Here is a 27,746-nt window from a genome sequence, read left to right as displayed (position 1 = left end):
CGCACGCACATGCACACGCACGCGCACGCACACGCACACGCACACACACACACACACACCCCCACCCCTACCTTTTTAACTGTGTCCCCTGGTAATTGACTCTTCCACCCTGGGGAAAAAGCTTCTGACTATCCACTCCATCCGTGCCTCTCAATCTTGTAGACTTCTACCCAGTCACCCCTCGAACTCCATCACTCCAGTGAGAACAAATCAAGTTTCTCCAACCCCTCGTAGCTAGTGCTGTCCATACCAGACAACATCCTGGTATATATTTTCTGTAATCTCTCCAGCCTTCCCATCCTTGTAGTATGATGGCCAGAATTGAACACTATATTCTAAGCGCAGCCTAACTAAGGTTCTAAAAGCTGCAACATGACTTGCCAGTTTCTAAGCTCAGTGCCCCAGCCAATGAAGAAAGCATGCCATATGCTTCCTTGACTACCTTCTCCACCTGTGCCACTTGTGACCTGTGTACTTGTACACCCAGATCCCTCTACCTATCAATACTCAAGGGTTCTGCCATTTACTATATATTTCCTATTCGTGTTAGATCTTCCATAATTCATTACCTCCACGTCTCAATTAAACTCCATCTGCCATCTCCACCCAAGTCTCCAACTGATTCATATCCTCTGGTCCTCATCGCTATCTGCAAATCCACCAACCTTTAACTGGTTTGATTAGTAAGTTTGTGGATGACATTTTCCTCAATCATATTACAAAGGTCCCAGCGCTGATCCCTGAGGAATGCCACTTGTCACAGCCCTTCATTCAGAAATGCACCTGTCCACTGTAACCCAGCCAGTTCTGAACCCACCTTGCCAGCTCACCTGATCCCATGTGACTTCACTGTCTGCACCAGTCTATCATGAGGGACCTTGTCAAAGGCCTTAAAGTTCCTGTAGACAACATCTGCTCTACCCTCATAAATCATCATTTGTCATTCCTTCAATTCTATCAAGTTAGATACTCAGCCTCCCCTTAACAACCATGTTGCCTCTTGCTAATACATCCATTTATTTCCAAGTTGGAGTGAATGCTGTCCAATTTCCCTACCATTGACTTAAGGATCACCAGCCTGTTACCTGGATTATGCTTGCTACTCTTAAAAGAACAACATTGGCTATTCTCCAATTCTGAGACCCCCCCATAGCCAGTGAGGATACAAAGATTTCTCAAGGCCCCAGCTATTTTCTCCATGCCTCAGTATTCTGGGGTATATTCCATTAAGTTCTGGGACTTGTCTACCTTAATGTTTCTCCAGAACCCCAATACCACCATCTCTTTGGATCTCAACATGACTCCAAACTATCTACACACCCTTTTTCCCAGACCCCTCATCCATGTCCTTCTCTTTGAATACTGTCATTTAGTACCTCACCCATACATCTCTAGTTTTCCTTGGTTCTCAGAACTTGCCATAATCTTATATCCTACAATGTGCCAGTCCTGGATCCCTATCAGCTCTACTGAAACACCAACCACTGGCCAGGCTCATTCCCCAATACTGGGTCCAGTATTGCCCCTTATCTATCAGCATACTGTTTCAAGAAGCCCTCCCAGATACTCCTTACAAACTCTGCCACATCCATGCCCCTAGCACTAAATGAGTTAATATAGGGGAAGTAAGTATCTCCCACAACCATGTTACTTTTGCACCTTAGCAAAATCTACCATACTATTCTTCTATCTCCCTGCTTGCAGTTGGGTACCCTATAGTAAACCACCAACATTGACTGTTTTCCTGAGCTCTATGCATACTGCCTGACCTGTATGAAACCTCCCACAGTAGAGCTGTGATATTCTCCTTTTAACCAAAACCAACAGTGATACTCCCTCACCCCTTACATTCCACCCCCCCCATCCCACCTGAAACATTGGTATCCTGGAATGTTCAGCTGCCAATCCTGTCTCTCCCCCCCCCCCCCCCCCCCCCACTTCTAATGGCAACAACAAAGTTCCTAGCACATTGAAACAAAGGTACTTAAGTCCACCAGATCCTCCTTTCATTGGCTACTAATGCTTTTTCTGTCTTAGCAGCCTTACTCTCTGGTTTCCCTCCAGCAAATTCACCTTTTTGGTTTGCTTTGGTTGCTACCCTGTGTCAAAGTAGCTTGTATCCTCCCATGTGACACTATAGTCATAGTCAGAGGTTTACAGAACGGAAACAGGCCCTTGGGCTCAACTAGTCCATGCTGCCTTTTTTAAACCTGAAGCTACTCCCAATTGCCCATATCCTTCTATACCCACGTTTCCCATGCAACTTTCTGACATTCAACATTGTACCTGCCTCTTCTACCTCTAGCAGCTTGTTTGAGACACTCACCACCCTCTGGAAAAACTGCCCCTCTGGACACTTCTGTATCTCTTTCCCCCTAATGCTCTCTTGTTTTAGACTCCCCTACCTTTGGGAAAAGATCTTGATGATCTAGATGCCCCTCATTATTTTATACACCTAAGATCATCCCTTCTACACTCGAGAAAAGTCCCAGTCTATCCAGTGCCTCATAACTCAAACTATCAAGTTGCAGTAGCATCCCAGTAAGTCTCTTCTGCACTCTTCTTCTAGTTTTAATATCCTTTCTATAATAGGGTGACCAGAACTCTGCACAGTATTCCAAGTGTGGCCTTACCAATGTCTTATACAACTCCGAGGCATCCCAATTCCTGTAGTCAATGTTCTGACCAATGAAACCAAGCATGCTGAATGCTGCCTTCAATCATGTCCACCTGTGACTCCACTTTCAACAAGCTATGGACCTGTATCCCTAGATCTTTGTTCTGTAACTCTCCCCAACACTCCTAATAACTGAGTAGGTCCTATCTGGGTTCAGTCTACAAAAAATGCATCACCTGAATTTATCTAAATTAAACGCTGCCATTTGTCAGCCCACTGGCCCAATTGACCATGATCGTGTGGCAATCCTTGATAACCTTTACTGACCACTGCCACAATCTTGGTGTCATCTGTGAACTTACTAACCATGCCTCCTATATTCTCATCCAATCATTAATATAAATGTGCCTCAGGGATCAGTGCTGGGTCCACTTATGTCATTGGTTGCAGGCCTCCAGTTTGAAAAATAACCCTCCATTGTCTTCTGCATTCAAGCCAATTTCGTATCCATGAGATTTAACCTTATGCAACAAGTTACCATGCAATAGCTCGTCAAAGGCCTTGCTCAAGTCCATGTTGACAACATCAAGTGCTCTGCCCTCATCCACTAGGTTACTCCTTCAAAAAAACTTAATCAAATTTGAGACATGATTTTTCACTCCAAGCCATGCTGACTGTCCCTTATTGGCCCTTGCATCTCAGAGCCTGTAGATACTATCTCAAAACACCTAACAACTTGCCCACCACAGATGTCAGGCTCATTAGCCTGTAATTCCCAGGCTTTTCCCTTCAGCCCTTTTTAAACAAGGGCACAACATTTTCCACCTGTAACTATTGATTCAAATATCTCTGCTTGGACACAATTTCCTCCTGAGTCTCCTACAAACCTCTCGACCAGAATATTTATGCCCTTCCAATTTGGATGCCTTGTATATGCCCTCCCCTGGAAGAGACTCCAATGGTCTAGAGATCTGAAACCCTCCCTCCTACACCAGCTATTTAGCTACATGATCTTCCTATTCCTAGCCTCACTCTTGTGGCACAGATTGTAATCTCAAGTTTACTTGCTACTTAACTTTCTAAACTGCTGCAGGACTTCATCACTCTTCCTACCTATGTCATTGATATATATACCACAACCTCTGGCTTGTTCACCCTTTCCCTTCAAAATGCTTTCTGCCTGTTAAGACACATCTTGGACCCTGGCACCAGGGAGACAACATACCATCCTGCAGTCTTTCATATCCACAAAAGCACTATCTAGTCCCCTAATAACTATTGTAGTAGTGATCTGTCCCTCCCTGCTTAACAGCCAGCCATGGTGCCTCTGCTTTTGGCAGCTGTTGCTGTTATCCCCTGATAGGTCAAACCACACCACCACAGTATCCAAAACAGAATACTTGTTAGAGGGGGGCGACCAGAGGGGATTCCTGCACTGACCTGTTTTCTCCTTCTAGCAGTCTAATAGTGTTCCCAGCAAGTCCTTGTAAACTATCCTGTTTTGTCATCTGTGTCCTTAATCTCCAAGTGCAGATATGGATGGGATATTATAGTCAGACTTGTTCAATCTTATAAATTTAAAAGCTACTTGGCAGTTCTGACACTTCATGTTTTCCAAGAAAAGCAAGTTACTTGAGCCAGGGTTCCATCCAGCAGTAATATCAACTGGGATTGTACCACTTCGTCCTGCCTCTTCTGTTTTCAAATTGTTGCATGCTGCCACTACCTTCACCATTTTTTAAGATTACATTTTGTCATTCACTTGCTAAAAGCTGGATGTGGGCACATGATGGATGTTTCTGTTGCCAAACTCGCCATGGATTTTCTCTGCGCAGCTTCTGTTTTTAAACCAATGTAAAATGAGTCTGTGTTACAGCAACCTTGATTTTTTTCATGAAACCCTAAATGGTTTAATCTCCTGCAAACTGATTTTTAAATGTGCTTCCTTGATTTTTTTCTCCAGTACTTGGCAACTCAAATTAGCTGCCATTTGCAGGTCAACTAGACATTATAGATTTGTAATGTGATAGCTGGCAAAATGGATTGCTTCAAATGTAGTATTTCCATGTAGCTTGTGTGATGCTTGGTGTATAAGCACAGCTAATTCTCTAAGTTTACCTGACAGTGGAGAAATGCATCTTGGGCATTTGCAAATAGCTTTGAAATGGAGGGTTCTAACATCAGTGTAGAATCCAATAAATTGATTCTCTTCATCCAATGTTGTACCTGTCCTGACCTCTTCTGTAGGAATCAAGACAGCTATTGTTTATAGCCCCTATTACTACTATACTGCAAATTCCTGATTTTGGATGAGGCATTCCATCTTGTCGATGCAAAAATCCCATGAGGGGAGTTCTTTTGGCATCTGTTCACTACAGAGCAATTGGGTGCAAATCTGTATTTGTTAAGAATTACATGCTGTAAATACTTCCAGGTCTTTGCTGTCTGACCTTTTCCCTTTTTTGATTTCTAACAAGATACTGAAAAATCAAAGGCCTCCTGTGAATTGTGAACCTTTCCTTCTCTCAGATGCTGGCCATTTTTGGCTTGTATTTTGTTTTCAGTGGCATTTAACCTTCCATGGTTTTGAACAACTCTTTGAATCAAGAAAATATTGGCTATTAAAACACATGAATTACACAGTGGACCACTTCATCTTAGCAGTAACCTTTTTAAATTGCCACTCTAATTTTTTTTCATATTGTATGGGTATGAAAGAATGTGATACATATCCATGGCCTACAAAATTAAACTTATTGGTTTTATGAACTGCCTAGTTGACTTTAGCCTGTCAATAAAGGTAGATTATTACTAAGCTCAATAGCTATATGCTGTACTTGTACTCTGCCTGAGATCCTGGGAATGGCTCCTGCCACATGACACCTTGTTGCTGTGGTTCATAGACTGCTCTGTAGATTTTGCTGGAATGGGTGTAGGTCAGAACATGTCATTTTTAGTGTGGGCAATAGAATTTAGGCAAGCATGCAAGGTTGTAGGCTGGCTAGATAATTTGCAATGGCTTGCTTCCAACAAAATTTAGAGCAGGAAATCATCTTTTTGGTCTTGGGTGTTGTAACAGAACTTAAGATTTTGAGCTAATACCCTAATCGGTTTGATAAATGACTTGTGGCTTCTATCACCACCTGGCTAAGATGATGCCAGGAGCTTGCCTGTCATGGAGACTGTTCCGAGTTGAGCTGTCACTGGCTTCAGACATTTCCTGCCCTGCCCACTGCCCTGTTCAATTTTCTGGCTTGTCCATCAGCTGATGCCTTCTGTCTCAATTTACAAATGGAGTTGAAACTGTAGCCTTTTTCTTCAAATAATGTTAGGACTCTGCTTGTTTTTAGTCCCCTTGTTCAATAAAATAGTTAAACATTTGTTACAAAAGCATGGGGGTAAAAGCCTCCATCTTGAGTTGCTGTAAAATTGAACAGGATCAAGTCATGGGGATGTGGCTTGTCTCTTTCCTTTATGTTCCACTTGTGTATTTGACTTAATTTTGGGTTGAGGGAGGGGGTGTGATTTTTAAAGTCCATTTTAGCACATTGAGTATTTTGTGCATTTTCTTTTTACATGACCCTCCAGACTAAAGCATAGATTAGTTCCAAATGTACTTTTTTTTTGAAGCTTCAATGGCATTTTAAGAATCTGAAACATCTTGCAGCATTGGAACATTGTTTTCAAACTGAACCTGCCTGAAAATGATTTAAACTTATACCAGGTGGTGTTTTGAAATCTCAGGCCATGGATTCATGGGACAGATGAAGGCTTTTTCTGTGCAAATAATTAGAAATGAGTTGGCTGCAACTTGGCTCTTGGCTTAATGTCTGTAAGGGGGTTTTCCTCTGGTTCCAGGTATTGAACCAAACTTGGCTAATACAAAGGCTCAAAGACAGTCGTTGTTTATTTGACCAGCAAGTGTTGGGAGAACTGGAAGAATCCAACTTCTCCCTGACATAGCAACAGATATATCTTTTTTGTTTTTGAAGGTTCATTTCTCCCACCCAACCTGTTATCCACACCTGGATGATCCAAGTACATTAATTACCTTGGCCAATAGCATTCTACTTTTAGCTGAATTGGGACTTCATTCTTCAACTGGGCACAGAAGGTTTGTTTCCCCCCCCCAGAAAAAACATTGCCTGGCAACCTTTAGCTGCATAAATCCAGTCATCCACCTTCCAGTCATAGCAATGGAGAGTCATTTTTCTCTAGCCTGCAAGCTACACCTGATCGGTAGAAGTGGAATACTTTATTCACTGCAATTAGAAGCTAAATACATCCATTTATTCTAAAGCCTTGGCAGCTTCCAGCAGCATGGTCTTCCACTGATAATAGTAAATATGTCCTAACCTTACTGCTTCCAATTGTATGGCCTGTCTGTTTCTGCTCCATCTCCCACTATGCTTTTGGGGCAGGCTGCATCTTGGCCAAAGCTTACAACCCATTGAAAATACAGTTTAAATCTCTAATACTTAAAATTTTCTAACAATAATTGCATCCATGCAGACTAACTTTGTATAATGTGTGGGAGCTGGAAGAATCCAACTTCTGACATATTCCCAAGGGGTTTCTTTACCTGCTTTTATAATGTCTCTAATCTCTGGCCTGTAACACTTTTTTGCAGCAGTATGCTGAACTGGACTAGTCAATTAGAAAAAAGTACATTCCCTTTCCTGTAAAGGGAACTGAATGCAAGTATGAAGTTTCTCATATAAAAAATGGTGAGGCTGCACCTCAGACAGGGGACTATTTTGGACTCTACACTGGGGATATATTTGCCTATAGGGAGTTTAGGTCATGAAAGTTCACAATTCCTCAGATGTAATTGTCCTAAGAGGAGAGTAAGGCGACCACGACTATATGCCCTAGAGTTTAGCAATGCGAGATGTGATTTCATTTGAATAAAGTTGCCAAAGGGCATTAATAGGCTAGATGCCAAGAGAATGCTCTGCCTCACTGGTGAATATAAAATTACCTGGTGTTAGAATAAAAAGTCAGCCTTTTAGAATTGAAATTTCTTCAGTGCTGTGGTTCTTCGCAATGACCTGCCTCATATAATTTCAGATGCATGTATTGAGTTTTTAATACTTCAGGAATAGTTAGGGAATGAGTCTTGTTTTCTGAAACCTTTACAAAGTGCCAATATCAAAATACAATACATTGTAAAATGTGGAAATCGTTGGGAGGCAATTTTCTTCACCAGCGTTCAATTTAACTGAGTAACAGTGATCATTATTGAAGAGTTGTACTGAATTTTTCTTTTTAGTGTAGTTTACCAACCTACTCTGCCCTCCTAGGGATTAGAAATGTCTTAAATGACAACAGCAAGTATCCCAGAACAGATGACTGGAAAATTCAGCTAGTCACTGACCTTGAGGGAGTCCTTGAACTGAGGCTGGATTACCAAATGAACTGAAGACCCAAACCAAAAATATATTGCATGGGAGAAATTTATGGCATTGACATTTTTTATTGGCTACATTTCTTGAGGCAATATTTGGTTTGCACACTTGAATTATGCTGTTGAAATGGAATTTTTAATGCACGTTCAAGCCTAGCAATTAACTTAATGGCTGACCACTTTACCTTAAAATAGTTTCTTTTTTGTGAAAGAGCAATATTCATTTTAATTCTGAGGATCAGTGGTTTATTGTTTTTTGAGTACAGACAAAATCAAGTCATGAGTAAATTGTGACTACTTTTTAATGTGCTTGTTTGGCATAGCTCCCATTAACATTACAACTTTAATTAAACTAAATGTTGGCATGGTTTCAATGTAGCTAACCATTTTAACTTGAAATTTCCTTTTTGTTTTCTTCAGGAAGCTGATGAAGCAAGGATTGAAAGTACTAAAAAATCCCTTTCTGACGAAGGCACAGGTAAGTTTTATATTTGAAAACATTAAGCTTATTTTTTTTTTTGTCCCTCCACTTTAATGCATCTTGAAAGGATCAAGTGTGGTCCATTTTTTGGGTAATTCAGAGTTGAGGCTGTGGTCATATTGACTGGACAATTTTGTGAAGTACACAAATGTTTGATTTGTAGAAGGCATTCTAAAAGACTAATGTGGCAATGCAGGTCACCTAGAAGATTGGATGTGGAGCATACTAAGAACTTTCAAGATACAGAAATTTTCATTGTTATTGTGAATCATATCCTCTGCACAAACTGGTACATGGGCAGATCATTTTGAGGCACTTTTCTTTTTGGATCATCCTTGGACTGAATATGGGGTAATCACTTACTGCCCATCACTAAATTCAGGCCCTATTTTCTCTAATTTGGCTGGCATAATTAAAAGCTAAATGCACAGTTGCTATGGACATATCTGTTTTGTGCTTCTGTGATGGTGGTGTCTTTTGGGAAACCCCTCAAATCTCATTCCATCTTTATTTTAAACGTTCTATTCAACTCCTTGTAACCTTTGATTTTAGGAGCCTGTTAACTCATAGTATGTGGTTCTCGAGCAACTTGCCCAATGTGTGGGAGTTGTCTGATCACTTTCCAAGTGCATTTTTAAGAAATCTGTATTCATTGGTCCATTTGATAGATCCACCCCAAGAATGTAACTTCAGTATTTCAATGTAGATGCTCAAATTGATATGAACAGAGTACAGCACAAGAACAGGCCTTCGGCCCTCCAAGCTGTGCCAATCATGATGCCCTAACTGGTGTAAACCACCTCTTACTGTATCCCTCTATTTCCTCCCTATTCATGTACCCATTCAGATGCCTTTACACTTTGTTAATGTGCCTGCTTCCACCACATCCTCTAGCAGCACCTTCCAGGTACCCAGCATAACCCTCAATCTTGAACCTGTGCCCCCTGTAATTGACACACCCACTGTTGGAAACCAGCCTTTAACTATCCACCCTGGCTACGCATCTCATAATTTTATAGACTTCAATCAGGTCTCCTCTCCACCTCTATCTTTCCAGTGAAAACAATCCATGAACCACCTTTTGTGCACACAAGCTTCCACGTCCTTCTGATGTGACCAGAACTACACAATACTCTGTGTCCTAACCAAGGTTTTATACAGCTGCAACATGATTTCCCAACTCCTGTATCAGTGCTCCAGCTGAAGAAGGCAATCATGTTTGTTTGCTGCCTTAATCACCTTAGCCACTGTGGTTCTACTTTGGGGAACTGTGGACCTGCACTACCAGATCCCTCTTAATCTTCCTAAGAGTTCCAACACTTGCAGTATAATTCAATCTTCCCAAATGCATAACCTTATTTGTCCAGATTAAACTTCATCTGCCATTTGTGCCCAAATTTCCAATCTATATCCTGTTGTAGCCTTGCCACTTTCAGTAATTTTGCCCATCTTTGTCATCTGCAATACTTGCAAATCAGACCACCCAATCACTTGCATGTACTAGCGGACCCAACATTTAATCCCTGCAGAGCACCACTAGTTAGAGATCTGTGACAGAAGGACGTTTTTCTGAACTATCTTCTATAACCAAGCTAGCTCTGTATCCATCGAGCAAGCAACCTTGAATCCCACAAGTTGGGTGGCCAGAACAACCTTGATCTACTTTGCCCTACAATGACCACCAGGTTTCTTTCAGCAGTTCTCTAAATTGATTCCAAGTTTTTCCTTTTCCCTTTTTCCTGGGAATTGTTAACTCTGGGTAAGTAGGTGCACATAACTGCCCCTCCATCTGGCTATGGCTTAACTGTACTGGAAACACTTGCCCTGTGTAGATTTTCTTGTCCTTCTGTTCATACAACTTGTATTTCACGAGCATCTTGTTTGTGCCCATGGAATCATTGAATGAGCCAGTAGGAAGGCAGGAAACTGAAGTCTGAAAGTTTAAGGAAGTCAGATGGTAACAGCAAGTTCAGAACTTAAAGTAGGCAGCAGAAGGCAAGGTCCAAATGTTGGTGCAGGCACAGAGTGATGGAAAAATGAAATTTGTGCATTTTACCTGCATGTGGGCAGCAGAATAAACATTGGGATGTTCGTCTGGGAAGCAAAGCTAGTTCAGCAATAGTCTGGGCCTCAAACTACTTGTCACCTTATTAATGACTTGGATGAATAGCCAAATCTACTGAATACAAAGATGGATATGAAAACTAGTTGCAAAGAACCATGGCCTACAAAGAAACGGAGGTTAGTGAGTGGGCAAAAAGTGGCAGGAAGTTTGGCAAAGCTGAATATTAAACAGACTGCAGAATGCTTAGGGCTGTGTGCAGGTACAGTAATGAAGGCAAATGGAAGTTGGCCTTTATTTCAAGGTGTAGCCATCAGATATATTTAAGGCAGTTGCATTTAATTTGAGTCTAGGGTTGGGAGGCAGACAAGAAAATGGAATTGAGTCTACATCAAGTCAGCTATAATCTTGCTGACTCACCATGAAGTCAGCGCACATGCTTGCTGAACTGCATAATGTTTGGACAACAGCAATTGAAGCAGTTCATGTCTAAACATAGCAAGATCTGGACAATACCCAGGCTTGGGCTTGAAAGTAACTTGGGTGCCAAGCAATGACACCATCCCCAAAAGCAGATCTAACTACCACCCCTTAACATTCAGTGGCATCACCAGCTTTGAAACCCCTATATCAACATCCTGGGGGTTACTATTGACCAGAAACTGAACTGGACTAGTCGTACAAATGAAGGCTCAATTCTGAGCTGCTCACCACCAGACTCCCCAAAGCCTGGCCACCATTTACAAGGCACAAGTCAGTGTAATGGAGTACCCTCCACTTGCTTGGATGAGTGCAGTTCCAACAACACAAGGAGATCAATGTCATCCACAGGGCAAAGCTTGCTTGATTACCCTCTTAGAAAATTTCAATCCCTTCAACTAACAATGGTGGAGTGTACAAGATGCACTGGGGAAACTAAGGTTTCTTGAGCAGCATTTTTCCAAACCCACAACCCCCTCCCGCTTAGAAGGACAAGAGCAGCAGATATTTGGGAGCACCATGACCTGGAGGGCCCCCCCCCCCTCCAAGTCACTATCAGAAATATCACAGTTCCTTCACTGCCATTAGATCAAAATCCTAGAACTCCTCTGTAGCAGTACTGTGGGTGTACCTACACCTCAGTGACTGCAGCAGTTCAAGAAGGCAGCTCACCATCACCTCAGGTTATTGGGGCTGGACAATAAATGCACATCCTGTAAAATGAACCAAAACACCTGTTAGTATTTTTGAAGTCTAGATGGGCAATGAGGTTAACTGGGCTGGGATTAAAGAAAAATGCCTGTTAGTAAACCAACTGGTTCAATCACTGGTATTAGCCAGGTGGAGGTCAGAATTGGTGCCTATGGGTTAGAGGTTTTTGCTAAGTGGGAATGTTTCTGCTGTTTCATCATGGCCTGACAAGCCATATGACCAATTAGTGGATTTGTGAAGTGAAGCTCAGTTGATTGGTGTTCATGTGGAAATTTCCACAATTGGGTCACATAACCAAGGCAGCAGACATCTCTTGCATGACAAGAAAATATGTGGGCTTTGCTGGCTAGGTCTGCATTCATTACCCATCTCTAGTTGCCCTTGAAGGTATGCTGCTGCCTTGAACTGCTGTAGTCATTGCCATGCATACACTTGTAATGACATTGTGGTACAAATCAGGATGGTGTTATTTGGAGGTGAACTTTTAGTAGTATTTCCATATTTTCTTGCTTTTTGTCCTTCAAACAGCAGTTGAGTTTGGAAAGCACTGTCAAAGGAACCTTAGTGAGTTCCTGTTGTGCCTCTTTGAAGATGGTGTACACCACAGTTATCGTGCAAAGGTGGAGGAGTGGATGTTTATAAATGGTGTGCCAATAAAGCAGGCTGTTTTGTCCTGGATGGCTTGGATATTGTTCAAACTGTTTGCTTTTTATATTCCAACTTGTGCCTTGTGGGTGGCCAGGCTTTGGAGTGGTCAAGTTACTGCCATAGGATTCCTAGCCTCTGACCAGCTACTGTAGTCACTGTACATGCATGGCTAGCCCAGTTCAGTTTCTGGTCAATTGTTTTCTGTTCATTTTGAGGCATGCATCACTGGCTGGCCAGCATTTATTGCCCATTCTCAAGTTGCCCTTTGACAGTTGAGTCAACCACACTGGCCTGAGATTTCAGAGCCACAGCAATGTAAGATTGGCAGATTTCCTTCCCTCCAAGGGACATTAGTGAACCAGAGGTTTTTTCTGACAGTCAATGGTTTTATGGTCATCAGCTGATTCTTAATTCCAGATTTTTTTCTGAATTCAAAATCCACCATTTTCTGTGCTGAGATTTGAACCCAGGTCTCCTTTAACAATAGCTGATTCTAAAGAGCCTGGCAATAATACCACAAAGCCATCGCTTCCCCAGTTGGCTAGGAGCAAGGCAAATTCTGGAGCACAAGTCCTCAGGACTAGTGCAAAATGTTGTCAGGGCCCGTAGCTTTTTCAGTATCCAGTACCTTCAGCTTTTCCTTGTGCGGAGTGAATCAAAATTGCTGAAGACTGGCATCTGTTGTGCAGGAGACAGATGGATCATCCAATCATCTAGCTGAAAACTGTAGCAAATACTTTTGCCTATAGATAGTATGTTATTAATAACTGTGTAAAAAGTCTGACAACACCAGGTTTTAGTCCAACCTATTTATTTGATAATATACTCACTAGCTTTCGGGGTTACCCCCTTCGTCATTCACCTGACGAAGGGGGTAACCCCGAAAGCTAGTGAGTATATTATCAAATAAATAGGTTGGACTAAAACCTGGTGTTGTCAGACTTTTTACTGTGTTTACGCCAGTCCAACGCTGGCATACCCACATCATTAATAACTGTGTACAGGGAGATAGAGTAAGTGTGGGAGCAGCAACTGGGTTGTTTCTTTGGAGAGCCAGCATAAACAATGGGTGAATGGCCTCTTGTGCTGTAACTACTATGATTCTAACAGGAGCTGAGAAGCCAAACCAAGAACAGACCCAGTAAAAGCAATTCCATCAGCTGTAATAAAGATTGTTATGCAAAAGTGTCAGACTGTAGTCATGGATAGCACTGCCTCACAGGGCCAGGGACATGGTTCAATTCCCATCATGGAGTCTGCACATTCTTCCTGTGTATGTAGGTTTCCCCCAGCTGCTCTGGTTTCCTCCTACTGTCCAAATAAGTGTATTGGCCATGCTAAATTCTCCTGCGGTGTACTCAGTCAGTGTGGTGATGAGGGGATTTTCACAATAACTTTGCAGTGTTAGTGAAAGCCTACTTGTGACAAAAATTTGTCTATTACAAATGGAACAAGGCAGCATTTGAGTTGCTTGCTATGTCTTTGTGCTGTTTTCCTGGAGTATGTCTTGTCACAGGATGACATGACCACATACCCAACGTGCTGTGTAATCTCTCAACCTTTTGGGGTAGTAGTGCTATTTTGTTAAGGAACTTTCCCACTGCTACCCCCATGCTCTAAATCTCATAGCTCGTCAGTTTCACTTGGCCCTCCACCAGAGCTGGACTGTATTGGGGCCTGCAGTTTTTCAGTGCAGGCTCCAAGTAGCTTTGGCATTTGAAATTTTATCACTGTTTTAAGAGCAAGCAGATGGCAATGGCCCAATAATGAATGTTTTAAAGTAGCTGTAACTTCAATTCAACTGCCCTGCTGCACTCCAAACTAAACTGATGGGAATCATTTCTATTGGCTGTCAGGGCTGAAAATGAAAAGCCATGCAAAATAAGACATCACTTCAAGTCTTGTTTTCCCCTTGACCCTTTGATCTGTTCTCAGACTTCCCATTAGATATTTGTGCTGAAGCTCAGGAACCAAATGAGATTTATACTGGTTTCATACATAACTGATCTTTAGTAATTTACCCTATTCTCATAATGCCTCCTCTCATCTTGATCTCCATGCATAGCAGTCTCCAGCCCTCAACGTTAAATAACACTCTGTACTCGTCCCCTGGGTGACTGTCTGTAAAACATGCCTTGTCTGCAATGCTTCTTTAATTATTTCCTAACATGATTAAGTAACTTAATGCCATTCTGGCCCACTTTAACAAAAATTGTTTCTCTTCTCTGCCCAATGCCAAGTACTGATTGCATTACATCCTTGATTGATATTTATTACAGGATATGCAAAAGATATTCTAAAACTTGTATCAGATTGACCTGATTTTGTACTACTTCATTCATTCTAGTATGCATTAGACTGAAGTGCATTTTCTGGTTAAATTCCCTTGTCCCAATAATAAGGGGTTCTTAGTTATAGAATCCCTTCAGTGCAGAAGGCCATTTGACCCATCAAGTCTGCACTAACCACAATCCCACCCAGGCCCTATTCCCACAACCCCCAAATATTTGCCCTGCAAATCCCCTGACACTTGGTCAATTTAGCATGGCCAAACAACCTTACCATACATCTTTGGACTGTGGGAGGAAACCAGAGCAAACCCACACAGACCCGAGGCTGGAACTGAACCTGGATGCCTGACATTTTAGTGCTAGTAAATTTGAGACCAGTGGTGAGTTTATTGACAATAACATTTAGGTTTCTTTCATTTCAATAACTTTTTGGGTTGATAGGTCACAAATTTTACTTAGCAAGATGAATCTGTCTGGATTTTTTTGGAAGCTTCTTTACACTAAAATTGAGAGGCGAAACAAAGGAGCATTATGAACACAAATGTCAGTATTGCTGTTTGGGATTGTGTTCCAGTGTGACTTGGGCACCATTTGCCCAATTCAACAACGTTGTTCACTGGAATGCTGGTTTTGCCATTCTCACCTTATCCATAATTGGATATCATTGCCCTGCTGTCCTTTTTTCCTGCAATTGAAGCTGAACCTTGCTGCATTAACTGGTTGCTGTATTCAAAAGCAGCCCAATGGGTGGCATGGTGGCACAGTGGTTAGTACTGCTGCTTCATCTCTCCAGGGACCTGGGTTCGATTCCTGGCTTGGGTCACTGTTCAAACTTTGCATAGACATTCTCCCAGCATCTGCGTGGGTTTCCTCCCACAGTCCAAAGATGTGCAGGTTAGATTGTTTGTCTGCACAAAACTGTCCCTTAGTGAACTGGGATGTGTAGGTTAGAGGGATTAGTGGGGTTGATAGGATAGGACTTAGGGTGGGATTCAGTACAGACTTGAGGGGCCAAATGGCCTGCCCTGTTGGGCTTCAATGAAACGTAGCAACATGTTCATTGTGGAAGTGTATTGTATGTTGACCAGTTGCCACAGGTAGAATTGTCTTTATCATCTGATCAACAAATTCTTTTTGTGGTTCTCCCCAATTTAAATTATCCCAGCACCATTGTTTTAACTTGAGGTTAGTCACTTTCCCACACTTGCCCTAGAGGTCAAGATTGTGGATGAAATAAAAAGCAAGTTACTTAGTTCAGTCCTTGCTGCAGACCTCTACAGGTCTTGGGTGAATTAGCCCTTTTGGTGGGAGTGAAGGCCTTCAATAGAGGATTGAGTAATCTATGAAAGCATCTGTGTACACTTGTGAAGATAAATGGCTGTGAAGGAATATCTTGCTGTAGTCAAATTTGTTAAAATGTTGAATACTAATTGGCAGTACTGTTCATTTTAAAACTAAGTTATTATCTTTTGAGCCAGGTTCCATCTTGGGACTTGGCTTCCCAGTCATGTAACAAACAGAATTGCTCATTTTGAGATTAGGCAGAACATTCCACATTATGAAATGAACTAGATCAATTCACAAGCTTAAACTAAAGCTTGTTGTGCTTGTGCTGGCACTTTGTAAAAAGCTCTCCACTTTCTTCCCACAACTCATATCCCCACCCTCTGGTCCTGATCAGTCAATGCTGTTATACATATCCAATTCAATTTTGAAAAATTGTCACCATTTTGGGTTGTGGTCCCACCCCTGAAGATGTTTGCCCTTATCCCTTGTCTGAGAGCTCTGATTTTCCCAGTAATGCTCCATTTGTCAGAACACTTTTTTTTTTCTCCTCGTGCTCTAGCCCCCTCTGACCTCGTTCCAAGTAAAGCCTGATCTTGTGTGATCGTTTTTGGCTGTTCTGGTGAGCATCAGTTGTCTCCCCTTGTGTGGTGCCTGGAGTTGTGCACCAATTAGTCTTTTTCCAAGGGTTTCCATGGCTTCATTTTTGTAGCTGGTGCTTGTTATGAAACCAAGTATTCTGTACACTTTTCAATTCCCTTGACTTGCCCTGCCCTTTGGGATGTGAATATGCATTTCCATCCCTTGCATCGCACCTTTTTTTAAAATGGTGCAGTGTAGATTGAGGAACACAGGGTGCAAATCAAGGCCATCTGATTCCCTGGACTTCATCTAGTGATGCTAACTCGATTTGATTTTTGAACACAAGTAGTAACCATCCCCACTCTCCAACAATGTGATCTTCCTGCATTTTCATTTTCCTTTCTATTTCCCATGAGCTCCTCAATGTTCCAATGCAATAGGAATTGGAACGAAACTGGCTGATTCCACTTCATTGGCCTTTTGTCTGATCTGAATTCTGGGTTGAAGCCCAGACCCCAAAAACATCTTGGGTCAGTAAATTGTCCATGGAATTTGGCTAAAAGCAGAAATGTCCTTATCTTGCCCTTGTGTTTAAATCTCATAAGCTACTAAACTCAGTCACACAGGAAAACCCAGGTCTCAATTCAAACAAAGCCAGATAAGAGTGAGGGGTCACTTGGAGGGGATGAAAGTCCAAAAATCAGCTGGACAAATTGTTCTGCAACACTTTTGGACATAGTCAGTATGACTGGAAGGCTGGTTAACGTAGCAGATTGAAGTTGTCACCAGTTTGAGCATGTATCTTTCCTTTTTCTGCTTGATTTTGCTGAGCTATTAGGGATCCTTCTGCCACCCATCTGAAAGATACTTGACGTGCAGCAAACAAATGCACTTCAGAAGGGAAAAACAAATGCTGGAAAATCTCAACAAATCTGACAGCATCAGTCAGAGCTCTGAAGGTCAGTCAGACTGGACATTGACTCTATCCTCTCCTCAGATGCTGTCAGACCTGCTGAGATTTTCCAGCCTCTTCTTGGTTTTTGTTTGATACCACATGTGGAGTATTTTGCCTTACTACCTTGTAAGGGATGTCTTGATATAACACATCTTTACTGATAGCTGAAAGTACTGCATGAGTGTTTTGGCATTGAGCAGTAGCTAGGCAACAGATGCCATTGTTGCAAGTCTCGTCACTTGTGACATTCCAATGCCATGGAGCATGGAGATGGTGCTGGAGTATAGCCCCATTTCACCTTTCTCAAACCGTTGGCAGTGGAGCCATTGAGCTGTGCAGTGCATCATGAATGAGAAACCTTGGTGATCAACTTTCACCATCTTGCAGAGCTGTGCTTGACTGGCTGTGTCAATGCTTTGAGATTTGCACAAATAAGGTAAATGTATACCCAGAAGTGCCATACAGTTCTGGTGCTGGCAGATTGACTAACGTATATTCTCCATCAGTTATGAGAAGTGTTGGGAATCCTAGGCCCAGTAATTTTAGATACAAATTTCTAATGGGTATTTAAAATCACTGCAGCAGATAAAGCAAATGCTCCAGAAAATTGGAATAACAAACCATCTGAAATTGCATGTACCATCCCAGACAAATAGACTAGTGAATAATCTGAACTGAAATAATCCAGAAGGAAAGCAAATCTAGTGATGCTAACTCAGTTTGATTTTTGGACACAAGTAGTAACCATCCCCACTCTCCAATGTGACCTTCCTGCATTTTCATTTTCCTTCCTATTTCCCATGAGCTCCTCAATGTTCCAATGCAATAGGAATTGGAATGAAACTGGCTGATTCCACTTCATTGGCCTTTTGTCTGATCTGAATTCTGGGTTGAAGCCCAGACCCCAAAAACAAATATGCAAAATATGGCTGCATTTCTTTCCTGTTTTGTTAAGAGTTGTGGCATACATATTTTTCCAGACATTTGACTTTTGTGCTCTCTAGGGCATCACAAAATGTGTGCTTGTTAAATTCAAAAGTTTGTTTTTGAGAAATTTTTAGAATAAACATACTAATGGAAACACTCCTCATGCCTCCCAGATAGAATATTGGATGTTTTTAGACTAGCACAGCAAGCTATTTAATGGTGCCTCACTGTGCACTTTAACCATGTCACCTGTTGCAATATTGTTCTCCCTTTGAACTGTGTATGCCAATCTTTGACAAGCAGCACAGTGGTTAGCACTGCTGCCTCACAGCACCAAGGGACTTGAGCTCAAATCCAGCCTTAGGACACTGTCTTTGCAGAGTCTGCACATTCTCACCATATCTGCATCTCCCACAGTCCAGAAGGCATGCTGGTGAGATGCATTGGCCATGCTAACTTCTCCTTTTTGGTGTACCTGAACAGGTGCCAGAGTTTGGCAGCTGGGGGATTTTCATTAATTTCTTTGCAGTATTAATGTAAGCCTACTTGTGACACTCCCCTGTTTCTAATGACTTTTCAATTTATTTCATACAGCTTGATTTGGTTAGCACTTGACAGCCTTTTGGGGAGGGTGAATTAGCAGTAGGATTTACATTGACCTTCAGGTTTACACTGTCAAATACCAAAATGATAAGTAAGTGTGAAAGCATGTCAGCTTTCCTGTCTAGCTAATGCTAATGGCAACTGAGGAAAATGACAAATGGGTTACTTAGCCCATTGATAATGTTCCTTCAATAATTTGAGATTGTAGCTGATTTGACCACTCCATGCCTACCTTCTGGCCTGTAACCCTTAATAGTTTTACTTAATCAATTCCTTGACATTAACAATTCATCTAGCATTAATTGCAGTTTGCATGTTTTCCAAATCACTTTGGTTCAGCCCTAACTTAACTTTTTAGACTAGACTTAGACTCCACCCACTGCCCCCCCCCCCCCCCCCCCAAAAAAAAAATCAGTGACAGGGGAATTGTTGTCAGTGTTCTGAACAAAGCACCTGTTAACTTTCTAAAATACCAAGTACATTTCCATGGTTTGTGTAATCTTCAGTGCAGGTCATTCTGGTAAATGTATGCTGCACACCCTCCAAGGTGTGGTGACCCTCTGGTTATCAGGGACTAACTTCATTTTTCACCTAAAGCCTGCTGGATATACTCATGAACAAGCCATGTTCATGGCAGCATCCATGTTATGGTTCAAGTTCTCTAGGAAGGCTGAATCTCTTGTGGACCAAAGTGATCACCCCTCTATTTCAAAAATTAATAATGAGGCACTGACCGGAACAGACAGTTGGACAGATTGTTACAATTCTGGCTTTGGGTTTTAAACTGCAGTTTTGTCCAGGGTGGAAAGGAGTGTTCAATGATTTGATTAGCAAGTATTTTGGAGGGAGCTTTATTAACTAATTGCCTAACAACATCCTTGCTAAAAGCAAATGGAGGTCAATGCTTTCTCCCTTTTGTAAACACTCATTCATTCTCATCAATGACCACAGCTTAGGAGATATTCTGTAATTTGCTCATGGTGCAGTTGTGACAGCATCTCAGGCCACACCATTTTGTACTTGGGCTGGTTCATAATGAAGTACCTTGTGTTCTTGTATCTGTCAAATCAATGTCAGACCCTAAGTTTTGATCATTTAATGATGTCATCTTGTGTGCCAGAGTGTAGTCTGATTCTGACTTCTGATCTTGAGTGGATGATGGTTTTGGGCATCTCCTACATGGAATCCATTCATTTTGCATTCAGTTTGCTTAGATGCTAGTGCCAAATATTTGAGGTTTTAGTAAAAATGCATTCTTTTGATTTGCATTGTAGACAATAAACAGAGATTGGTTGTAGACTTTTTTGGGTTAGCTGAATGGGCTTTATGGCAAGTCTGATTTCAAGACCCTGAAGTCAACAATGACATGAAAATATTTTAACAGCATTGGGAGTTCCATATTTTGCATTTTTTTAAATCTCTGGGAGCCTTGACAAGTGGTGTTGCAGGGGGAGCAACCACTCTCCCTGTGCACATTTTTCCGACGTATACCTTTTTATACTCACTAACTCCCACCCACGTACAACCCCGTGACAGCTCAATAAACCAGTCCGCAGCATGCTTCCTCACCTGCTAACTGACAAGTTTGAGGCTGGAACCTGTATTGGGTATGTAAGTAACATCAGAACTGAATGGCAGAAACAAGTGCAGTGAGGTGAGCGGGTAAACACACCAGTCCTTGTTAGTTAATTACATGATCTTTTTAATTATCACAAAATTTGAGCCAGAAATTATCAAGTTGAAATGTCCTATTTCTCTGAAATTAACTATCTTGCAGCACTCCTGAGATCATAGTGTCAGAAATATTCATTGTCCTTCCTACTGTAAGTGTCCACACAAAGGGATTTTGAATGCCTTTCAAACCCTGTAATTAGAGCCTGTGATTTTTTTTAAAATCAATATTGTGGCTTATGGGGAAGATCCACACCCAACCCCCTGACAGCTTCAAAAAACAGTCCTCGGACAATACGTCACCTCCCCCTGCTCTGCCAATCCAGTACACAGCATCTCACTTAGTGCTGACTGACAGCTGAGTTCACCAATCACATGGTGTGTCCACAAGCTCTGCCAATCTGGACATGGCTTCTCAGCCCTGCTGTCAGTGGGACAGCCTGGTCTATGGATGAACATCAGGATTCACAGTAGTCATTCTTGAAGTGGTGCCTTTTCAAGAATCCTTAAAAGAAAAAAAATAAATTACTGAGAAGAATGGTGATTTTGTGTGCAACATGTCAGTGTGGGGTGGGGCCTAGATAGGGCAGGCAGGGACTGGCAGAATAGTAATGAGGGCAGTCATTTTTTTTATTTCAGTGCCTTTTTTGTGCTTGCTCCCCCTACTCTTTGAACCTGGCTACACCACTGGCCTCAACTCCTGGATATTGTGGATGACTATTGTGGGTTATTAATAGTTGGCAACTAAATGACTTGATAAAATTTGAATAGTGGTCCTGCAGCTATTGAAGGCTGTAAGGTTGTATTGAACTGCTGGTTGAACCAAAACATTGATTCTACACCCTGATATTTGAATGCATGCATTCAATGATAAATAAACATTGCTTAAACTTTAATGAGAGGTGAGCATTTTGTCCAAGCTGTGCTTAATACTAAATGATTTGGACTAAGCATAATACAATTAGGTTCCTGCTACAGATGGCTTTTGTCTTGCATCATCTAATGATATTGCAGTGCATTATCTTTTGGATGTCTTCCAGACTATGACACAAAGCTTTCTGGTTTGTTGTAAGCAGTCAGCAATTCCTGCTGCTACTGTTAATGACGACCACGTAACTGGTCATTTGACTGGCTTCAGTTCAACAGGAAATACAAATTGACTGTCGTTTTAGTTTTTTCAAAGTAATTCTTTGAAACTTATACCAGAAATGTTGTAATGCAGTAGCTCGCAATAAGGATCCAAGAAACCTTTTGCAAGCAGGATATTTTAGATGAGCTGGAGTAGGCCATTCAACTCTCAAGCCTTGTCATGTAATAAGATCATGTCCAACCTTATCTTTTGTCTACTCTTGTGCCAACATTGCAGACTTGTAAGGTCTAATGGGTTCATGCTTTTGATTTTAATTGAGGAAGCTTTCAAAAGTCTTTTACAGACCCTCCCAGCCCAATCCAGTTTTGTAAATTTTTAAATTCAAAAGCAGTGCAGGATACAATTTTTTTCTCATCTCTCGTAACATTTTGGGTGCCTTTACCCAATTTTAGCTCTTGATCGCTTGTGATTTTGTATTTTTATTACCAAATCTTGTATGTCAAAACTAGATGACAATAATGAACAGCACAAACTTTCTTGACTCCAGTAGATCAGTGCAATTTATGCTGAGCCTCCCTTGGGTCTGAAGTTCATTAGATATTCTAAAATTTAATTTTGCCCTATATTTGTATTTTTGACTACAACCTTCCAAACTAACCCTGCTGAACTTGTCTTAATCCTGCTCTCTAACACTAAAGTCAGTTTCCTGAACTTTGGAAAAACAGCTTTAGAAGTAATTAGTTTGCATGCATACAGCTGAACAAGTTGTGCATTTTTCGTTTGCTCAATTCCTCCCCGAGGTGTTGTTTAAAAATCAGTTTGAACTTTGCCACATTCATCCAGTTTGGGTAATATGATCCTAGGTCTGATGGCATCTGTGGGGAAAGAATGGTGTCAATATTTAGTCGAGATGACACTTCATTAAAGCCCTGACACAGGATCATTCAGATGTGCAAAATTGGCTGTATTCTCCTTAGATGCTGTCTGACCTGAGAATTTCCAGTGTTTTGTTTTCACTTTGGATTCCAGTATCCACAATATCTTGCCATTATATTGGGTGACATGTTGGTCTTTTTCTTTGCCCACTACTAGCTTTCAACTTGACAATTTTGGGATTGAATAGACAGCCTTTGAGCCGAAATGCTTTTCTCGTACTACTGAGGTCTTTTTACTTCCCTGGTTATAAGCATGAATGAGGGCAAAAGGATAAAATGTGTTGTATTGGGGGGCAGTTTGGTTAAAAAGTGGATCCAATATGACAATTGTATACTTAGCTTTTCCCCTCAAACTGACCCAATTCTTAGTGTAGCAATTTGAGATTAGAAATTCTATTTCTAGATGTTGAGCAGCAGCATTTTCTGTTTGGAGCAAAGGACAACAGGAAAAATGATTGAACCCAAAATTCTTGGGGAAGGAGAGAACAATCTGTGCATTTGGCTTCCTTGATTTGGACCATTCAAATTGCTTTGATTTTGTTTATACCTTTTTTACAGTCCAGAAATTTGTAGGATTGCCACCGGTCTTCACCTACGATTCTCAGGCACTGGAAGCAAAAATCTGCAGTGGCAATCCCAGGCCCTCTAATTTGATATCTACCTTCCATTGTACTGCCAAGGGAAACCTGATTTTTTTTTTAAAGAAAATGTGAAATAACAGCACACCTGATCAGAATTACTGGAGCCAAACCAACATGTCCAATGCAAAGATAATTTTTGTGGTTAGTTATTCCCACTTCCAGGAAAGGAAGATTGGAGATCATGGCAATTTTATTTCTTGTGACTGTTTTGGGGCCACTGGTTTTAAACTGAAGGCTCTGCCAGCAGTGAAGTCATTGGGGGTGGGGGGTAGGGAGGTTTGCATTGAAATAGGTGCAATATCAACACCCATAATCCAATTCATAGCATGCATACATGTACTAGCAAAATATGTAATTTTGTTAGTACTAGAGAGGAAGAGTATGGCAGCATTGCGATTGATTGTTAACAAAGAAATATGGTAGGTGGTGGTTTTTGGACTACTTAATCCAGAGCTGCAACTGGATTAATGACATGGAGATTGGCGTTCAAATCCCATCATGGCTAAGGAATCAAAATTGGCATTTCAACATGGAATAAAAAGCTAGTTGATGGTGGGTGCGCAAGTAGGAAACAAGTGTTATCCTTAATCGACTACTTTTTTTTGAATCCGACTACCCTCTGAAATGGCCCAGCAAGCTGCTGCAGTTGGCCCACTAACTACCTTGGGACAATTGGTGAGCAGGAAATGTTGGCCTAGTCAGTGCCGCCATATTTTGTGAACAAATTTTAAGTGCTGAGGTGAAAAATGTCTTTTAATCATACACTAAAGTATCCTGATGTACATTGAATTAGAGGAGACATTTTTGTTTCACAAAGTAAATCTTGTGCTAATGTACCAAACTATGCTTTGTTCAGCACAAGTTTGGTCAATTGAGCAGTATCAAATTTTGAAGGATTTTTCTTTTTAGCAGGCAATCCAGTCCATGGATATAAAAACCTTTTCTGTTACAGGGGAATAAAATCTGCTGTTGATACCTGGTCTGGTCCACATGTGATTTGACTTTTAACTGTCTCTGAAATGGCCTAGCAAGCCATTAGGGATGGGCAGCAAGGCAATGCCCGGATCCCATCAAAGAATAAATAGTCTACTTTTTCATGCTAATATTCCACTTGTTGTCTTTCTCTTATTTCAACTTTGCTGCTAAAGGACTGTGCTACATGCATTAACATTGCCTGATCTTGCCTTTCAGTACCCATAATCCTTGTACTGTCATTTTTATCTAATTTTTTTAGATGACCTAGTTGATGAGTACCGTCCAGGCAAGATTCGAGGCAGCAGCTATGAAAAAACACTGACTAGAGAAGAGCTGGAGGAAGAGCAACGGTATGTTCATCAAACTAAATTGCAACTTATACCATGCACAGTTTTTTAAAATTGAGTTGTCTCCTCATACCCTGCCCCTTTCCAACCATCTTGGCTATGATAATCTGTATTTGCATGTCTTCCCTTTGGGTGAAATCCTTGTAGTGAAGGTGAGTACTTGAATTTCCCTTGCTGTGGAGAGGTAATAAATGTTTGTGGGTCCATGAAAGACCAAGTTGCTAAATCCCTTGTGGCAAGATGACCTTGACTTGTGAAGTCGATTATTCAAGGAACTACTTTTTTGGTCAGGACCCTTAGCTTTTTGATGTAACAGGTAACCCACCATGAACTATGGATAAGTAGCCTCTACAAGTAGAGGGCTCACAGTGAGCATGTGGAAATGCTGGAACTTAATAACTCTACATTCCAGCTAATGTGTTAGCACAAGGTTGGTTGTGTTGATACAATTTGGATGATGGAAAGGAAAGACATAAAATGAATCACATTGTACTCAAGATAAACTAGGATAAAAATTGAGAAAGAACTTTATTTTGTGATCTACACTTTGTTTTAATTTGAACTTCATTGTTTTAACCACTATTTGAACTGAATAGATCTTGGTTTCCTGTCTTTTACAGCTTTGGTTTTCCACAACCACCACTAAATCATACCCTTTTTAACCTTGCAATTGAGTTATAGTTGACTTCCAGATTCTGCTAGTTGCATGCACTGCATGCTTTTGATGGGAAGCTGAAGAATATAAAACATCCGTAGTAGGTTTAGGAATAAATGTGCTTATTGGTTAGTTCCCATGTTTACCATGCTAGAGGTGTATTTCTTCAGATTTTCCCTTGTACAGATGAGGTGTGACTGAGATTTTGAATTGAGCTCCAAGACAAGTTCCCATTTTTCTCCTCTTCCTCTATTTTATTTTTGTCCTCTGCACATCTCTCCCTTATCTTTTGCTTTTTCACTTTCTTCACAAACTCAGTTGTTGGCATTCCAGCAAAATCATTAACTGTCCCAAATTTGTGCTGAATATGACAAGAATTTTGGGTATATGCTCTTCAATGGAAGATTCAATTATGACTACATGCAAATCTGAATGCAGCATAACATAAATCACTGATTCCACTTGCACACATCCACTTGCACTCTATAAATTCACAAGGTATGGTCATTCTGTATGTGTGTAGATTGAGTGCTGATCAAGCAGATATGTGGTATTCTGCTTGGAGCCTCAGGTGACAGTTGGCAGTTTTGTTTTTTGCTGCTATCTTGATTATTGTGGATGATAGTCATTTGCACACTGTTAATTTGTGCCAAAAAGTTCCAGAATTGATTTTCATGATTTAAATTTATCAATGGATGTCCACCATTATTCCATTTAGAGTAGAGTTGAGTACACGTGTAGAATGTCACTTCTACAAAAGGAAATCAAGATTTGGGGAAATCTTTCCCACTCTGAAATGTTGACTATCTGCTGAACTGTCATACTGGTTAACTTTTTAATGCCAGAACTGAACTGACTTCCCCAGGTGTCCCTCTGCATCAATACCCCTCATGAAAATTAGCCTGTTGGCAATCCCCCCTTTGGTATTTGGCATCTGACCCATTTTTACACATTTCAATGAGCCGCCTTATTTACTGCCTGATTTAATTGTGACAGCAGTGTTCTGTGCTTTGCCAATCCTTAGTATGTATCTTGTTACGACTTGCCTCAGATGGGGTTCTCCCAGTTGTTGATCCAGGCCAGACCCCTCTTACCATCCAACTGGGTTACCCCATCCCCAAGGGTGAGGGGATACCTGACCCTGTCTTTATTCAGCTCACTTTTTTCTGTTGGTAACCAAGATTTAACCTAACAAGGTTTCTTTTCTGAATACCTTTTGCTGGACCCATAGTGGTTTTAAAGGAATCAGTTCAACCAGGCTTTTAAAATGGAGTAAGTTTATTAACAACTAAAAAGTGAAGAAAAATGATAAAACACATTAATCTAAAATCCTACTTGTAGATGAGAATTGAGTCTAATCATAAGTGAATATGAAAAGTTATACAGAGCACACCTTGGGTTGCAAGGAGTCAACTGTGATGAATACAATTGTTTTCAATACATTTTGGCTTCTGATGTGGCAAACAGTTCATTCTTCAGTTTGGATGTTCTGTAGCTTGCTGGATTTCAGTTTTCCTGCTGCAGTTGTTCGGCTGGCTTATCAATTTTGTCAGTTTTTTTAGATGTTGCTATTAAAACTGGTCACCTTGGCAGGGTCCCTAAACCAGTAACTATATTCTCCCTGTTTGAAAGTTTCAGCTGCTTTTCTCAACACACAGCAGACTTATCTTCAGACATGTGTTCTACCAAGTAATGCAATGTATTAGCTTCACTAGGCCTTTATACCAAGGGTATGAGTCCCTTTGTCCTTGCTGGAGATGTATAACAATCCAAAGACTGAGTATGAAGTACCTTGTCTGGAAGCACAGGGAAGGGTTCCATTGCTTCTTGGTGGACACCTTTATTGTCAGTGTGGTCCATAGCTACATTATCAGCAGTCTTTAGTGTCTGTCCATATTTTTAATGTAGACTTTTGAGTTCAGTATTTCCTTTTTCTCATATATTGAACAAGCTTGTTACTTTTAAAGGAGCTTAATTTGTTTTCCAGTGGATTAGTGAGCAAATATTTTGGGGCCAATTGCTTCAGTTCACCTGTTTTTCAAAAGACCATTTCTAAAAACCAGAAGCCAAAAAAATTACCAAATTTTGGTAATTTCCTCAAACGTAGTTTCCACTGTCATTTAGTTTGCCAAATAGATGGAAGGCTGTACAACATTGAACCTTTTTCTATTACTGCAGTGATGCTGACAGTACAGCAGTTGCACAATTTTGAAAGATGCCTTGCATGAGCATCATGTTGTGATTTGTTTGTGGTCCTTTTTTTAAGATACTAAACCTCAGTTGGCACCTTTTGAAAAAGCAATGATCTGCATTCAAAAATGAAATCTGGCTGAAGAAATTTTCAAGTTAAAACTGAAAATAGGATGCTTTCTGCATACATTTAA

The 27,746-nt window shown here is 41.0% G+C and overlaps 1 protein-coding gene across 6 annotated transcripts in view; it reads left to right on the top strand.

Annotated features, from left to right (window-relative positions):
- The window catches only part of LOC145356298 (uncharacterized), a 106,544-nt gene that overhangs the window by 58,160 nt on the left and 20,638 nt on the right, over positions 1–27,746 (top strand). For all 6 annotated transcript variants that reach the window (XR_013889114.1, XR_013889113.1, XM_080208876.1 and 3 more), the window contains exons 2-3: positions 8,445–8,502; positions 24,620–24,710. Coding sequence is in view for 4 of the 6 variants with exons in the window: in XM_080208876.1 (XP_080065002.1) it covers positions 8,445–8,502; positions 24,620–24,710 (149 nt within the window). In the remaining 2 variants the exon portion in view is untranslated. The remainder of the gene's footprint in view (positions 1–8,444; positions 8,503–24,619; positions 24,711–27,746) is intronic.

Source organism: Carcharhinus amblyrhynchos, chromosome 21 (assembly GCF_965287045.1).
Source record: "Carcharhinus amblyrhynchos chromosome 21, sCarAmb.v2.hapA, whole genome shotgun sequence".
Taxonomy (NCBI): domain Eukaryota; kingdom Metazoa; phylum Chordata; class Chondrichthyes; order Carcharhiniformes; family Carcharhinidae; genus Carcharhinus; species Carcharhinus amblyrhynchos.
This window is presented reverse-complemented; position numbering and strand designations above follow the sequence as displayed.